The 18,380-nt window shown below is 38.5% G+C and overlaps 1 protein-coding gene across 1 annotated transcript in view; it reads right to left on the bottom strand.

The window, feature by feature from the left end:
* The window catches only part of LOC109044526 (LON peptidase N-terminal domain and RING finger protein 3), a 207,861-nt gene that overhangs the window by 6,155 nt on the left and 183,326 nt on the right, over positions 1-18,380 (bottom strand). Inside the window, exons 4-9 of the mRNA XM_019062301.2 lie at positions 15,742-15,864; positions 3,451-3,663; positions 2,649-2,745; positions 1,881-2,077; positions 1,139-1,416; positions 258-442 (exon numbers count right to left, since the gene is read on the bottom strand). Coding sequence (XP_018917846.2) covers positions 258-442; positions 1,139-1,416; positions 1,881-2,077; positions 2,649-2,745; positions 3,451-3,663; positions 15,742-15,864 — 1,093 coding nt within the window. The remainder of the gene's footprint in view (positions 1-257; positions 443-1,138; positions 1,417-1,880; positions 2,078-2,648; positions 2,746-3,450; positions 3,664-15,741; positions 15,865-18,380) is intronic.

The following is an 18,380-nucleotide window of genomic DNA, read 5'->3' as shown; positions in this document are numbered from 1 at the left end:
TAATATGGATCAGTGGGTATCTTGCAAGTTGACAACATTGGGTCCATTTGCGTGGTCAATTTAACTGTCCATTTAAAGGAATGAAAACAGCTAATATTTAGCAAACATAGCTACCTTACCTCGGATCAACTATTAGCAATGGATTTAAATGGAGAAAAAAGTGTTATCAACTTGCAATTATTGTCTCTGATAAGGATAGTAGTTTCACCAACTCAAAACAGATGAGCAAAAATAAATAGAATAAAAATGGTTATTACCTTCGATTTGATTTGAAGGAATAGAAACATCACAAACATTTGCGATGGAGGCTGTGTCATATCCGTCCCGCTCACCACGTGACAGAATACGAAACCTCCGTACGCCTACAGTTGAAAGTATTGAGCATCCATCATTTAATAGTACTAGGTTTTTAATTTCAAGAATTGTACCATATTCAGCATATCTGAAAAAATCAACAAATATTATTATGTAAAACTTTAGCAGTTGATCACATGAGAAATAAAAATACTGTATGCATGTCTTCTTTCGACCATCGATGATTATGACCAAAAAAATATATTCCATTCAGAATATAGACTGGGATATTAGTATATTGATGATTTTTGTAGAGAACATGGTTGTGTTATTTACAAATTTATGTTACTGAAGCATTTTCACGGTTCCAGACTACCATCTATGCACTGCAAATTCTTTGTGCTCCTACTAATCTACTTTTATTTCTGGTGATTGATATTTTGCCGAAAAAAAGACTCAATGGCATCAATCATGCCAAAATATACTTCAATCCCTGCCACTTTAATTAATTAGAGAAAGATGGATTTCAAAATAAAAGCAGGATTGCTCCAGAATTCAGAGAAGTAAATTCCCTGACATTTCTTTGATTCCCCCAACAGATTTCAGGGAAATTCCCGAACATCTGGGGATATACAGAATGGTTGAAAAAGTTTTCACGCACTTGTTAATCAAAATGTCAAACTTATTCTGGAAAGCATATGATGGTGATTTAACGATATTGCCCCGACATTTTTGTCATTTTCCCTAACTTTTTTGCAGTCTCTTATATTTTCTGGTTTTCCCAACAGTCCCAGACTGTGGCAAACTTTTACAAGGAATACATCAAGATTTAATTTTGACTCACCGTTTAGCAGAGCCATAGGAGTTGAGGCATGCTGCCATTGCAAACTGTCTCGTGCCAGACTCAATACACCGCCGCACCATAAGTCGGTAGCGAGGCTCAAAAATGAAAAGAGGACAAGGAACATGAGGGAAAGCCGTGGTGCAGACAAAAACAGGCATATGTGGTTCACTGATTTCCTGCCTGTGAAGGAGGAATCTTGTAGCATACACAGTTGGCAATGCTGTCCGCAGAGCTAGGTCTAGGAATTCTGTAATGTTTTTTTGATTTACTAATAAATACTGAAACAAATAAAATAACCAAGAATTAGGGTTTAAATATTTCCTTTTTTTTTAAAAAAAAACAATCAAGTAAAGATTTAAAAGAAAGATAGTATGAGGAGAAAACTTTTGAGTGGGTTGTTGAAGTCATCTACCCATGACAGACCTTCGATTACCTAATCAGTTCATCTTGAAAAATTCAATAAAAGCTGTTGATTAGTTTTCCTTTGCAAAAATGATACATGAGTAGAGAGTTACGTCTCAATCTGAGATTAACGCTTTTTGACTAAAGCCATCTTTACGTTGGATTGCAAAAAAGCTCTGCCCATAACATTTGCTATTACGCAAGAAAAGGATCAGTAAATAGAAAGAGAAAAAAAAATTAAAAAATAGCTTCGAGTTTTAGATTTATTAGAGAGGAAAAATGTGACACCTAAATTAATTAAAGAATGTTCAGGAGTAAAACAAAACTAATGGGAACTTACTTCAGTTAAAGAGGTCATACAAAGAGGACAAGAGAAGTTATAGTCTAGGCATCTGTCAAGGCACGCAGAACAGTAGGAGTGGCCGCAAAATGTGGTCGTTGGTTGCCACAAGGTCCGACAACAAAGAACACAATCAAAGTCTGTAATTTCTACTTTATTGCTATCAACCGTTAGTTGTGTAAGTTTCTTGTTCATCCCTGAGAAAATAAATCAATAATCAATTATCAGATTTGTTACAAGATGAAACAAAAATCATCCATGTAGGTATACAAAAAAATAGAGGTAAATAGTAGAGTTAGACCTAGCGTAACAAAAAAAAAAACTGAGCCCCATTCCCTTATAAGATGGAATGTTGAGGAAAAATTTGAAAGACTACTTAACTTTCAAAATATTTTTCCTCAAAAAGGATATTAGGAGAAAATTAACTAAAAGAAATTCATTTCGTTCATTTTATTTTTTATTCAACAAGATTATATTCTTTACCGTTATTTTATTTTATCTCCAAAATAGATCCAATAATGGGTTTTTTTCTCTCTCTTTTTTACATACAGAAAACTACCTCACATTCTCTGGCAAACATTTCCCTCACTCTACTATAGTGGTTGGTATCTCTGCATTGTTTGATAAACTTTCGAAAAAAATACAGGATTGGCTTTGAGAGAATCGCCATATTTAGTTTTCATGTAACCAGGGTGAAGGAACAATTAAGTACATGAATAACGTAAAAAGAACTTTTATTAAACAGAAGACAATGAAACGAAAACTTACATCTAATCGATTCGATTTCCTGAAAAGCTTTTTCCATGAGAACAGGTAGTCTTCTTGAGTCTTGGGGAACAGGTGAAGAGTATGTGTACCTACGATCCTGCAGACAGAAAATAGTGAGATGGAGTGATTAAATGAGTGGTAAAACTGGATAAAGGAGTATATAAAAACCATAAGAACTTGGACAAACGGTAGGTATGTGCTAATATTTACACATAGAAGGGTGCGACAATCTTTAATTTTAGGGATTGATGTATGAGCGTCTTCTTTAGTTTTTTCATGGTTATGAGATTGAGAAATATAGAGATTTAAAATTAATTTTCAAAGGAAGAGGAGGCTTTCTTTACCTGTAAATAATCAGACTTTGTTTTAAATTATCTTCCTTAACGCCGCTACAAAAATTCAGTCATTTATAATGAATGAATAGAAAATAATAATTAGTCTCCGCTCCTTCAGTATGACCTCAATCTATCGAGTGTTAGGTAGTACCTCTCTGATACTTGCAATTCTCTTACTATAAAACTAATTGGCTCTTAGTTTATGAGCTTTCTTTTTGCTTAAGTAATTTCTTAAAATATTTAATTCTTTGTGTAAAAAATAAGAAAAAAGAAATCTTATTGTAATGCACTTCGTTAACCCTTCCTTAAAAAACCCGCAAGGGATGTATAAAAACAACTTAACAAGCAGCTTAACTTAAGGGTAGCATGAGTAATTTTTTTTGGTAATTATGGTAAATTCTCAAGAAACTTGATGTTTTACCTAAATTTAAAGAGAGACAAAAATATGTGATGGGGGCATTACTTACAGAGTAAAATGGTTGTTTGGGGTCCTCGTCCCCAGAGGAATTATCATCACAGTCACTATTTGAATTAAAAGAGGAGACGTAGACCCAAGAAACAGGTTGGAGGGGAGATGTGCGGGAGTGGTATTTTTTCAGACTACTTCTGCTGTTCAGCGAGGACCTTTGAGAAGCGCTCTTTGAACAGTATTTACTTGTGCTAAGAATTTTTTGTAACGACTGAAACAGACAAAAAAGCAACAATATTAGAAGACTGGAGTAGTGTCCGGAGTTATATTAAATGTGTCCTTTTTTTACCTTGAAACTTGTTATCTTCACACATTCGAATTCTGACCCACAGTTTTCTCAATACTGCAAGGCGCCTATAAAAAGGCACGCAAAGCACTTGTCGGAGGCTGGGTCGCATAGTGGTCAGGAGCTCCAGGTACTTTAAGAAGGACTTCCTCATCTCCGATTCAAGGATAATAACATACAACCATTGCGACTCCTGAGTGCCCGCTTTTGCCTAACTTGGGATTTGAAGGCGAGACACAATCCTTTGAGAACGGAGTGAGGATACAGAGAAAATTTTTACTTTGATGCGTTCGATTTTGCATCATGCATCATTTGCATTTCAGAGAATCGCATTCGCAACAGGGCCGGATTAAGGGGGTGGCCACATGGGCCGCGGCCCACGGCGGCAAATTTTGCAATTTTTTTAAATGTAGGTATAAAAAAAAATCGGATTCAGAATAAAAAATTATCAATAAGAAAAGGAAACAAAATCTCTTTTTCCTGAGAGTATAGTAATTTCTAATTTTGTCGTTTTTCGGTGATACAAGAGACAGCATCTTTAATTAGTCGAGTTAAGAGAGGAACGAAACATGCAATTTTGCCTGGAGCTCAGCGCAGAGAGGAATGATGACGAGGACAAGCCCTCGGCGCGGCGGTCAGCATGTAACACATATTAGCGCCTACAAGACTGCATGAATACTTCACCCATTGTGCCAAACACAGTGCGGCCACGCGGTTGGGAGCGGTTGGCGTGGAACGCATAGCGCCTACAAGACTGCAGGAATACTTCACGCATTGCGCCAAACACAGTGCGATCAGCGCGGCGCGGCGGCGGAAGTTAAAATTATTAAACCACATTTAGGTTTGTTCTTTCGTAATTTTCTGGTTCATTTCTAATAAATGGAGGATCTTGTCCACACAGAGATAGGTTTACAGAACATAACTTTCGCGTCAAGTTCCGTGAAATTTTGCTAGTAGTGTTGACAGGGCTTTCGCAAAAAAATGTTTCCAACACGAGTAGGTAAACGCGTTTTATGCACCCCTCCCCCTCCGGCACGTTCACTTGATGGTTTTTATTGATGTTTCAAAACAAATGAGAAGGGGGCGGCAAAATACAGGCGGCCCATGGGCGGCAAGTAGGTAAATCCGGCCTTGATTCGCAATATAATTGAAAATATTTGAAAATGTAAAGGAAGAATAATTGGACTACACTTTGCAATTAAGAACTACAATTCCTACCCCGTCCGTAACAACACTCATTGGCATAGGAAAACTAATTGTACATACATCGTTTCTAAACCGATTGTGAGCCAGACATTGTAGTTCCCAATTGCAAAATGCAGCCCAATTATATAATACTTCCCTCGAAAATAAATTTCTTATTGGGGAAGATTTGGCAAAGTTCGAATGCTCATACGTCGTTCTTCTTCAGCACGGAGTTATACTGCCGTGCTAAGGAGGAACGCCGTATGCACATTCGAGAGTTGCCAAATTTCCCCGGATAAAACATGTATTTTTGACGAAATTCATGCATGTTTTTCCTTGAAATTTTCAGATATTTTAGATTAAATTGCGCACAAAATTGTCTGAAAATTTGGAAGAAAAATATTTACAATGGAGATGTTGCATGTGTGAGGAATTTGCGATATGACTATTAGTTCTCATGTAAAAGTTCGCGAGAAACACGATGGTGCCACTGGTTTTTTCTGATATCAACTCCCAAGCTCAAAAAAAGCTCTCAAGTTGAGGCCAACATGGAGGGAATATCCCACGCTATCCTGAGAGTACACCTCTACATCAAGATAAACTCTTTATTCAAAGATAGGGAGCAAATACATTAGCAGGGATGCCGTGTTTTCAGTTTTGGAGTCCCCAAATAAAGTGGCAGCCCTGTCAATATATTTGCTCCCTATCTTTCCATGGAGAGTTTATCTTGATGTAGAGGTGGACTATTAGGATAGCGTGGGATATCCCCTCCATTTTGGCCTCAACTTTTTTTGAGCTTGGGAGTTGATTTCAGAGAAAATCAGAGGCACCATCGTGTTTCTCGCGAACTTTTGCATAAGAATCAACAGTCAAATCGCAAATTCCTCACACATGCAACATCTCCTTTTTCCCAGTAAATTCGTTAGGTATTAAGGTAAATATGGCAACGCCTGATGGTTCATACGGCGTTTTTCCTTAGCACGGCAGCACACTCGACGGGTGAAAAAATTGAGGTGCGCGTGGCAATGGTGGGCGCGGATTTTTCAGAGCTTTTCTGCCTCGAGCGAACTTCAGTGACGTCATCAGTCAATTAGTGGTTGACTGGGATCGTCGCCGAAAAATGCGTCCTTGAAGGAAAAGATGTCTCGCAACGTTGCTAGATTGTGCGATAAAATGTGGTTATTTAACATGGGTTTAAACGAGGGAAGTGTGCTATTATTCAGTACTTTCTGGCAACAATGGTGTCTCGCCACGAGTGACAGTCTGAGAATGAAGTGGCAGTTAAACAGTTTAGCGCGGTCAATCGAAGAGGAGAAAAAAAACCACGTCGGCGTGAGACGCGATATCGGTGTAATTGCTTCGGGGCAACGACGATTTTGCAAGTTGGCAACACTGTTATTCCTCCATTTAAATCCGTTGAAAATATCGATTTTAGGCGAGGCGAGCTGCCTCGCCAGGAATCGATCGTTTTACATACATTTAAAAGGAGGGACAATAGTGTTGCCAACTTTAGCGGCGACTAGTTGAAACCCGTGATGAGTTTCGCAATGTTCTTGTGCACTAAGAATATGTAGGATTGAAAAGAGCACAAAAGTCGCTTTTTCCAACTCTCAGGGCACCGCAAAAGACTAAAATAGTATATTTCCTTCGGGAAATACACTAAAACTGGATGATGGAATAACAAGAAGAATTACTGGCAAGTAATTTCAGATTAAACTTGTCAATCTAAGTTACTGCACGTTAACATTTTAAGTTGAAGATAAAAAGAGAAAAAAATTGTCTTTGTGTTGGGTCCACACTATTCTGAGAGAAATCAAGGCAAAAAATTCCACAAATTTTCAACTAAATGAAAAAGAAATGAACTCTGATGAGTATCTGGCAAGACTAAACTTTTTTGGGCATGCTGAGATGTATTCGAACATTGGCCTATAAGCCTAACTGCATTTGGACGTATTTCTGTCAAAGGGAGCTATGTGCATTATCACGTGAGCCCTGTTATGCATGTATTCTTACGGGTCTCAGGGCTCATGTCTTGACACACATAATTCCGTTTGATAGAAATGCATCCATTTTACGTTGCATTGCTTCCTCTCATGTGTCATTTTTCTTTCCTTCGTTTTCCCAAAAAAAAAAGAATTTCGCGAAATTCAGCGAACACCGCTCACACTGAGAAAAAATTCTCGGCCTTTTTACCAAGGTCCATTGGTACCTATACCATCTCACTTTTTTTAACCAATGATTGGTAATTTTACCAGGACGGACTGGTAAGCTTACCTAAAAACCGGTATTTTTACTGTTTTTTTTTCAGGTAAGAATACAACTTTTATTGGTAATCAATTCCCGGTAACTTTGCCATTTTATCTCGGTAATTCTACCACAGTCGATAAAAAATATTGGCGTTTTTACCAAGGTCCAGTAAAATTACCGAGAAATTTCAATAATTTTACCGAGATTTCTCGGTAAAATTACCAATTCCATAGATGGTAATTTTACCAAGAAAAAACTGGGATCAAATAGAATCCTGAATTCTTGGTAATTTTATCCTTTTCTTGGTAAATACACAGAGATTTTTTTTTCAGTGCAATAGCCGTATGAAAAAGACACAAATTTTCATTGAAAACTGGCAATGCCGACGCAAAACGACCTTGGAGACGCTTATCAGCTATCCACGAATTACTAACGTCTCGTGAAATCGTCGAGAGGCGGAGGCGAGTGCGAATTTTAAGCACATCTTTCTTAATTCTATTTCTTGGGAAGAACTTAAATCGAGCCACAAAATCGAATCGTTTCGTGCGACACGGAGCTCTATGGCATGCTGCGCTGCTATGATTTGCAGGATGACATTATCCAGAATCGGTCTAACTGCATCTTACGTTGCTTAATTTCTCCTCATGCTTTATTTTTAAACTGCGAATTTCACACGACCAAACGGAGCGGAGATTACATGCAACCATCTACGAGAAAAATTACCTTCGCTCACGAAGGCGAAATTCCCGCACTGAAAAAAAATTCTCGGCGTTTTTACCATGGTCCGTTGGTACCTTTACCATCTCACTTTCTTTACTAATTATTGGTAATTTTACCAAGACAGACTGGTAAGCTTACCTAAAAACCGGTATTTTTACTGTTTTTTCAGGTAAGAATACCACTTTTATTGGTAATCAATTCCCGGTAAATTTGCCATTTTATCTCGGTAATTCTACCACAGTCGATAAATAATATTGGCGTTTTTACCAAGGTCCAGTCAAATTACCGCGAAAGTTCAATAATTTTACCGAGATTCTCGGTAAAATTACCAATTCCATAAATGGTAATTTTACTAAGAAAACCTGGGATCAAATAGAACCCTGAATTCTTGGTAATTTTACCCTTTTCTTAGTAAATACACCGATATTTTCTTTCAGTGTAATATAAAATGTTTGATGAAATTTGGCAATGGCTGTTTGACTTGGTTCCTTTCTACTTAACGCAGCTCAATTCTTCATTTAAGCCGAATCGAAAATGATTGAGCGAGGTGGAAAAAAAATTCAGATGAAAGAACCGGTTTCCTCGATGAAACGCTCTAAAATTTGAGACGAATGGCTCCTCCGATGTAGCAGAAAAAAAAAAAAATCTACGTAACAACTCGGATGCAAAACTGGATTTTGAGCTGTTGAAATTCGCGTAACCTCTCATGCTGAGATGGCAATGAACTAATCATAAAAGCCTCGAGTACAGAACTTATTGTTAGTTGAGGTTCGGAGGTGTGCGAGGATTTGAATACTTGATTTCCAACTTGCTATCGTATGAATAACGTCTGGAATTACTGTGAGTCACGTCTAGATTGCTGCCGGGTTGCGGGAAAAACATCGTATGAGCATCCAACGTTGCCACATTTCTGCCTATGCAAACCGAAAAATCCTGGACCTGTAGAAAAGGTACGAAGCACCACGCAACATAAATGGAGATGTTGCATGTGTGAGGTGTTGTTATTCATGAATATTATGTGTACAAGTTAGCAACATTGTGCGAAACCAACCCACCGTAAGGTGCTGCCCCCTAGTGTGACGCTTCTCTCTCTTCTATGTTCTTCAAGTTTTTTTTTTTTTTGTCCTCTCGTTGTTCCGTTCATTGAATCATCATGAATAAATTATCGTTCCCAGCTTTATAACCATGTTTGATGAGTTCCAAATCCCTCTAACAATAGGTTTTGGGCCCAGTTTATTGCTCCCTATGTGATCGTGTCGTATTGTGTAAATCTTCTCGAAGATGTTGGAATGCCGCAGCGTGCGAAACGTGTGTGCGTGCTGCGTGAAACCTTGCCTTGTGGAACGCGATTGAAGAAGGCTTCTATAAAAACTCTAAGAATGTGAATGTTCAAACATTTAGTACTCCGTGATTGCGACTGTGACTGATTCTTGACGAGATTTTGATTGGGTCGGACGGTAAACGCGAATTTGAATGTGATTGTGCCTATTGCTAACGACAACCGGATTGACCAAGATGGCCGAAGACAGTGACTACAAAAGCAATATCCCACGCTTATCTCACAAGAACTACTTCTCATGGAAACTTCGAGCAAAAGCTGATTTGATCCAGATCAACTCATGGAATGCCATAGACCCCGGTTTTGGTGAAGGCGTTGAATTTGCCGATCTTAATGTTGATGAAAAGCGACTAAATCGCAAGGCCATCGCTTATCTTTACAAAAATGTGAGTGATAGCTATTTGGGCGATATTGCTGACTGCATCCTAGCTAAAGATGCTTGGGATACGCTTGCTGAAATCCATACCAGAGTAAGCTTCTTACAAGGTCTACGCAACCTCAAATCTCTTTTCACCATGTCGTTAGAGAGTGGCGAAGAGATTCACGAATACGTTGCCAAAGTGCAAAACCAATACCAACGAGCCAAATCTGCTGGATGGGAAATGACTGATAAGCAATTAGCTGGTATCATTCTGTTGGGACTCCCTCTCCCGAAGTATGAAACATTGATCGAGCAGTTAGGCAAGGAAGAGAACCTCACAGTGAGAAAAGTCAAGTCGAGGCTGCTGGAGGAGGGCAATGAGGTGAGAGACGATGAGACTGTGGCTTTAGTGACCAATCGACATGGACAAAATCGCAAAAATTTGGCAAAAGGTCAAGCAAGAAATGGACAACGCAACAATGTGAATGACAGCAATGGACAACGCAACAATGTGAATGACAGCAATGGACAACGCAACAATGTGAATGACAGCAATGGACAACGCAACAATGTGAATGACAGCAATGGACAACGCAGCAATGTGAATGACAGAAGGTGCTACCGGTGCGGGGATCCAAATCATATCTCAAAGTTCTGCCCCAAGGTAAAGTGTATGAGATGTGGGAAATTTGGCCACTGGGCAAATGACTGTAACTCAGACTGTGACAAAACGCCTAAAGATAGTGATGACTCAGGTAAAAGAGTAACTTTTAACTTGATAAGTTGTGCTTTAGTAACCCCCAAGGTTGATAATAATTCAGAATGGATAGTCGACTGTGCAGCTACTGATCACGTTTGTTATGATAAAAACATGTTTTCCTCCTTAAAACAATGTAATGGTGAAATAACAATGGGTAAAGGAACGGCAGAAGTAAAGGGTCACGGAACTGTAAAATTGAAAGTAGACAATGAGTGCGGAGGAAATGATATCAATATTAACGATGTACTTTATGTTCCTGACTTCTGTTTTAATTTACTGTCAACTACCAAATTGAGCCAAAAAGGAATTAAAGTAGTGTTAGATCGAGATAAAGGCACTGCTTACTTAAATGATGTCCACGTATTCAGTGCACCCTTGATTGATGACTTGTATAGGTTAAAAGTCACGAGTAATGTAAACTTGTCGACAGCTAATATAATTAGTGCAAATGATGAGGAAGCTCAAGTCAAAGACGGTATAGCTTTGTTAAATGCCGCGACATGGCACCAAAGACTCGCACATTTAAACATTGAAAGCGTTAGTAAAATTGATGTTCTAGGATGTAAACGTAAAATGGTTGAATGTGATCCTTGCATATTTGGTAAACAAACCAAGAAAGGTTTTCCCAAGAAAAGTGATAGAAAGTCAGAGAAACCCTTAGAGCTAATTCACTCCGATCTAGTAGGCAAGTTGCCTATGTCCATGAGTAAAGCCCAATATTTCATCACTTTTATCGATGATTATTCTCGACATCTAAGTGTTAGGTTCCTGAAAAGAAAGAACGAAGCTTTCGCAGCATTTAAAGAGTATCTGTGTGAAGTTGAGTTACTTCATGGCTTAAGAATCAAAAGCTTCCAAACAGATGGCGGAGGAGAATACATCAGTAATGAGTTTGAGGAGTATTTGGCATCTAAAGGTATCGCCCATAGAAAAACAGTAGCATATTGTCCGCCCCAGAATGGTATTGCCGAACGGATTAACAGAACAATTCTTAACTCTGTAAGGTGTCTCCTAGTTGAATCCGGATTACCAAATGAATTCTGGGCAGAAGCTGCAAATACTGTTGTGACTGCGAGAAATCTTTGCCCGTCACGCGCAATAGATTTTAAAATACCAAATGAATTGTGGCTAGGCAGGAAACTTAGTATTAAGGATTATGCTTTTCTTAAAGTATTCGGATGTCAAGCATGGATGCATCTGCCTGGCAGAAACAAACTCGAACCAAGAGCGACAGAATGCGTTTTTCTAGGCTATGAGAAGAATGTTAAAGGCTACCGATTGTGGTTGAGAAATGAAAAGAAAGTTAAAATTGCTCATAATGTATCTTTCCGTGAAAATGTTTTCCCTTACAAATCAGACGAGAAACAAGTAAAAGCAAAGAATGTTATTTTTTTGGAAGGAATTCCTGATGATGATCCCATTATCGTTGGTAATGACCAAGTGGTACCGGTACATGATAACAAAAAGGCTTCTGATACTGATGTAAAAATTGATTTACAAGAAGTCCATGTGGTAGGAACTAATGATGATAGTGATGAGGATGATGATTTTTTCCTTGGTTTTGAAGTTAAAAATGTAGACAAAAAAGCAGTTTCTCTTGAAATTGATTCACTTAACGACCATGCGTCAACCAGTAATAACTTGAATGCATCAGATGCTGATGACTCCTCTATTGTTCTGCCTGATTCTAGCACTAATAATGCACGTCCAAACAGGTCAAGAAAACCGCCTTCTTATTTGTCTGAGTATCAAACAGATTTGCCAAAGTCTCTAGTAAATGAGCACATAGCTATGGTTTTGTTCGAAAGCTCATACGGTATTGAACCGTTGACGTATGAACAAGCCATTAATGACAAGAATAGGAACAAATGGCTGGAAGCCATGAATGTAGAAATGAATGCATTAAAGAAAAATTCTGTGTGGGAGCTAGTAGAGAGACCAAAAGGTAAGAACATTGTCAAGAGTAAATGGGTATTTAAAATTAAAACGGACTCAAGTGGAGAGTTGGATAAGTTCAGAGCCAGAGTGGTGGCCAAAGGTTTTTCACAAAAATACGGAATAGACTATGAGGAGACGTTTGCCCCTGTTGTTCGACATTCTACTTTACGTTTACTATTTGCAATTGCTGTAAATGAGGACATGGACATTGAGCATGTTGACATTAGTACAGCCTTTTTAAATGGTCATTTGAGTGAAGAAATATTTATGGAGCAACCACCAGGTTTTGAAATTGGCAACAAAGTTTGCAAATTACAGAAATGCATTTACGGTCTCAAGCAAGCTAGCAGATCTTGGAATCAAAGATTGCATACTGAATTGATAAAATTAGAATTTAAGCAGAATATTAAAGACCCTTGTGTATATTTTAAAAGAGACATAGATGGTAACTTAATTATTATAGCAGTTTATGTCGATGATTTTTATGTTTTCAGCAAAAGCAAATGCGAAAAAGAGAAATTGTATACAGCCTTGGAAGAAAATTTCGATGTAAAATTTCTTGGTGAACTCAAAAATTGTTTAGGTATGAGAGTTTGTAGAAATAGAGCTGAAGGTACCCTGACAATTGATCAGACTAACTATGTTAAAAAACTGTTAATTAAGTTCGGCATGGAAAATTGTAACATTGCCGCAACGCCCATGGAAGTAAATTTAAAACTTGACAAAGCAGGTAAATGTAATGTTAACCTTCCCTACCGAGAATTGATCGGAGGTCTTATGTATCTCTCTGTCAGCACACGGCCAGACATCTCATTCACTTGTAGTAAATTAGGCCAATTTCTAAATTGTTATGATAAAGAACATTTCTTAGCAGGGAAACGTGTACTCAGATATTTGGCTGGTACTGCGCAAAACAAGCTTCTGTTCAAAAAAGGTGAAGCTAATTTAGAACTCTTTGCTGATGCTGACTGGGGAAGTTGTACTGTAGACCGAAAATCATTCAGTGGTTTCATTGTAAAGTTTGGAAACTCAACAGTTAATTGGGAATCTAAGAAGCAAAAAGTTGTTGCGCTTTCCAGTACAGAAGCAGAGTATTATAGTGTTGCTGAAGCAGGCAAAGAAGTTATCTATTTAAAACAACTTTTGAAAGATTTGAATGTAGGTTTAGTCAGAGATTGTGTAACCATTTACAATGATAATCAGAGTTCTCACAAGGTAATAGAAGGAACAAAAGAACATAGACGTGTTAAACATTTTGATGTCAGATATCATTTTATTAAAGATTTAGTTTGCGATAAAGTTTGCAAAATTGAATATAGAAACACAAATGATATGGTTGCTGATATCCTTACCAAAAGTTTAACCCATGTGAAACATGACAAACATGTAAAGAGTCTTGGACTAGTTTCATAAGTTTTTTTTTTTTGCATGTAGCTCAGTTTGAGAGCGGGTGTTATTATTCATGAGTATTATAACTACAAACTGTCAACATTGTACTGTGCTCAGTTTGAGAGCGGGTGTTGTTATTCATGAATATTATGTGTACAAGTTAGCAACATTGTGCGAAACCAACCCACCGTAAGGTGCTGCCCCCTAGTGTGACGCTTCTCTCTCTTCTATGTTCTTCAAGTTTTTTTTGTCCTCTCGTTGTTCCGTTCATTGAATCATCATGAATAAATTATCGTTCCCAGCTTTATAACCATGTTTGATGAGTTCCAAATCCCTCTAACAATATGAGGAATTTGCGATTTGACTGTTGATTCTTACGTAAAAGTTCGCGAGAAGCACAACAGTGCCACTGGTTTTCTCTGAAATCAACTCCCAAGCTCAAAAAAAGCTCTCAAGCTGAAATCAAGTTGAGTCAAGTTGAAAAACGCTGCCTCCGCGAATTTGAATGATCGCGTAGACAGTGCGGTCGACTTGAAACGCATATTAGCGCCTACAAGCCCGAGGGGATACTTCTCGCATTGCGCGCACACCACGGAGGATACTTCACGCATTGCGCGAACACCACGGTTCGTACGCGCAATGCGTTAAGTATCCATGCAGTCTTGTTGTCGCAGGTACGCGTACCAGTGGCTGTAATCTTTGAAAAATCGTAATTTCTCAGCTTCAGACCTTCCGCGGCGTGCACCATATTCAACCAGTGTGTACCGCGACCCTGCAATGGAGATGTTGCATGTGTGAGGAATTTGCGATTTGACAATTGATTCGTATATAAAAGTTTGCGAGAAACACGATGGTGCCGCTGGTTTTCTCTAAAATCAACTTCCAAGCTCAAAAAAAGCTCTCAAATTGAGGCCAAAATGGAGGGGATATCCCACGCTATCCTGCGAGCCCACCTCTACATCAAAACAAACTCTCCATGCCAAGATAGGGAGCAAATACATTGACAGGGCTGCCACTTTATTTGGAGACTCTAAAACTGAAAACACGGCAACCCTGCCAATGTATTTGCTCCCTATCTTTGCATGGAGAGTTTGTCTAGATGTAGATCGAGGTGGACTCTCAGGATAGCGAGGGATATCCCCTCCATTTTGGCCTCAACTTGAGAGCTGTTTATGAGCTAGAGAGATATTTCAGAGAAAACCAGTGGCACCATCGTGTTTCTTGCGAACTTTTACGTAAGAATCAATAGACAAATCGCAAATTCCTCACATATGCAACATCTCCATTTTCAAGAGAAAACAGGTGACTTTTTTCTAGTTACATCCCATTCACTTGTGCTTTACGTTGATGTCTTCAGAAATTATCATCGACAGTTTAGTTTGGCGTTGAGGAACATTTAAAACAAATAATATTCTTAACTTGTCTTTAAAATAAATATATATTATCGTAAGAAATGTGGCGACCACCGAATGATCATAAGGCGTTTTAGCTCAATACGGCAGATTACATCTACATAATAATATGATCATATCATTATAGGTACAACATAAAAGTGCGAGAGGTCTTGACTCTCAGTGATATTAACCCGTCCCGTTGGCGTAGCAAGGACCTTTCTGTTGAATTAAATCAAAATTTCCCATAATCTCATATTTCTTATAAGCTACTTTTATGCAGGACTTTAAGATGGAATGTGTAAATCGTACGTTCGTCTACGCATTACATTGAGACCACAGAACTGAATCAGGACAAAGCACAAAGCCAGGCAGTAACCTCGCATTCGATACAGAAATCGATAGCTGAATCGAATGCTAGGTTTTATCCCAAACACTATTCTGCTCTCATTTCTCTAAATTTTGCAAATTTTTGGGTTTAGAATGATTCTTTATGCTCATGCGCAGGGGCTATCGTCCTTTTTTTTGCTATAAAATTTCAAAATCTGTCGAGATTTTTGAACTAATCGATGCGATACATCGCATGCCAGTTCGACAACGTCAATTGAGCTTGACGAATCACCTTAGGCGTGTAAATTTTCTTAAAATAAGAAAATGACGGGTGAGGACTTACTTTGGCCGCTTCAAGACGGACGGCATGCGTATTCCTATCTAGGGCTGCGCACACGGCGAACGCCACGAGGGACTCTTCGTAACGACCTAAACTCAACAACGCCATTGCTCTCCGATGGTGCCCCTGAAACACAGAATAATATACATAAACGACACTGCTAAGGAAAACAGAAAAGACTAGATTACATATAAAAGGGGGGTATTTTATCTTTTTGAGGTTAAAATATTAATTACAGGGTGTCTACTAAAACAGGTGCTGGGCCAAAAGTCAGTACTTTTACAGTACTTATACAGTACTTTTTCACACTGGAAAAAAAACACATTGGATCTAGAATCTACACTCTTAAAAACATCGACAAGAAAAAGTACTCTTGATTCAATCAGAATCTAGCTTAAATCAAGAACCAAGCCTCTTAATTTAAGCGGATTTTGTTTTGATTCAATCAAAAATCCGTTAGAATCAGGAGTATTTTTTCTTGTCAATGTTTTCAAGAGTCTGGACTTTAGATCCAATGTGTTTTTTCTCCAGTGCAGTACATTCCCAAAAAATTCAGTACCTCCTCAATACAAAAATTCAGTACTTTTTCAGTGCCTCCATTTGACGAAATTCGAAAAATTTCAAAAATTTGAATTTCTCACTCAACTTAAGACAAAAATGACCAAAAAAAGAAAAAAATTCCGGACCTTTTGCGGAATGTCCGCACTTTTTCAGTACTTCCGGACCGCTCTTGAAAAATCAGTACTATTTCCGGACTTTCTGGAAATTCCGGATTTATAGACACACTGAGATTACATATAACTGGAGGGCATTTTATGTTTTTGAGGTTAAAATATTAATATCACGTGTTTCGCCCCATTCAACTTTTCTACTTCGCGTTAAAGTCTCTGAGTCAGTCGAAAGGAGTTTACGTTCTCTTTCACTTTGTAGCTATGCAACTTCATCTTTTTGGAGGTCAAAATATTTGTATCAAGTGTTTCGCCCCATCCAACTTTTCAACACTCACCCGCTCTAATCGGCCGTGATAGGGAAGAGAGCAAGGAAGTACAAAAATGAAGTTATGAAAAAACGGGCTCATACGCGACTGATTTGAGCCCAATTTTAATTGATAGAAGCCTCCGTTCTTTGTCAAATTTCCAGTAATCATCCGAAAGACTCATAGAGACCGTTAGTTTGGATGATTAAAAATCGACCGATTTTATTTCAATTACATAAAAATAAGGGTATCATTCATTTCCATACTAGGCTAGTGTTAGGTAAGACAGTCGTAAGTGCTACCCTCTGCATGCTTTCGTGCTTGCGACTTGGACACACAACAAACACATTCTTAGATTAGAAGTTGGCAGAGGAGGGTGGCCCGGTAATTGAAAGCTCTGTTTTAATTGGCTCTCTGGAGGAGTAATGTCACTTACTGCCTGCTATTCCGCCTGAAACTACGTCATTTTTGTGCACTTACGGCTTTCTCATACGTCTCGTTTTCATACAATTAAGATGAATTTTGCTGTTTCAGCTATTTCAGTGATTTTATCCAAATAGATCAGACGAATTTTGAAGGAGACTCGATTTCGAAAATTTGACACTTACTGCTCTCTTCGCTATCATGACAGGATTGCTCTCGCCCGACTAAACGCGCGTTTGACTCACGCGAGTATTTAGCGCGCGAAAGACGCGGCACACAGTGGATCGAGTCAATCAGAGAGGTCGATATGAATTTTTTTACTAAAACGAAAAATTTTTATGTTCCTTTCGTCACATATTAAATTTGAAGGGGTATTTCTGAGGGAAAATTTCACGAGGAAACCAATGGAGCCACTTTCAGAATCTCAATTTTTTTTTCCTCAGTTTATTTGGCTTTTATTCCACTTCAGGAATCTACAGCCGTCTATAGACAAGAGTTTGACGTAGACATTTTTTTTCATTGTCAGTAGACGTCAGGGGAATTTTGGCACATCCATCCTCCGGCTTTTTAAATTTTCAGGGATTAAGGTGATTCGATGGACGCCATATTTTGTGTCGGAACGGCATGCGATATATCGCATCAATTGGTTTCATTTTTAACTCGTCATTTTTCTCAAATTTTGAGATCGCAATTCTGTTGTCAGGAGACTAAAGCACTCACCAATTTTAATAAAAAAATTCAACGTAATAAAGGCGTGGTTTTTTTAGAGAGGAAATATCGCATTCGATACTGATATCGAAACAGCACTCGAATGCGATATTTTCTCTCTAAAAAAACCACGCCTTTATTACGTTGAATTTCTTTATTAAAATTGGTGAGTGAGTGCTTTAGTCTCCCGACAACAGAACTGCGATCTCAAAATTTGAGAAAAATGACGAGTAGCTAAAATAATGGAACCAATTGATGCGATAAATCGCAAGCCGTTCTGACACAAAATATGGCGTCCATCGAATCACCTTAAGGCCAAGTAGAATCTGTTTCCGCAGATCCACTCGTCAGTTCGGTGAAAATTTGTCTCCACTACCGGGATTCAAGCCCGGGACCTATTGGTCTAGAGTCAGACGCGCTGACCGCTAGGCAAACCTGGCCGGCAACCCCAAAATTTTGTATAAACGTAGTTATGAGCTTTTGAAGTTTCCAAATTTTGCCCGACCTCTCCGATTGACTCGATCCACTGGGCGGC

The sequence above is a fragment of the Bemisia tabaci genome, chromosome 10 (genome assembly GCF_918797505.1).
Source record: "Bemisia tabaci chromosome 10, PGI_BMITA_v3".
Classification (NCBI taxonomy): domain Eukaryota; kingdom Metazoa; phylum Arthropoda; class Insecta; order Hemiptera; family Aleyrodidae; genus Bemisia; species Bemisia tabaci.
The sequence above is the reverse complement of the archived record's forward strand: the minus strand, read 5'-3'. Positions and strand labels throughout refer to the sequence as shown.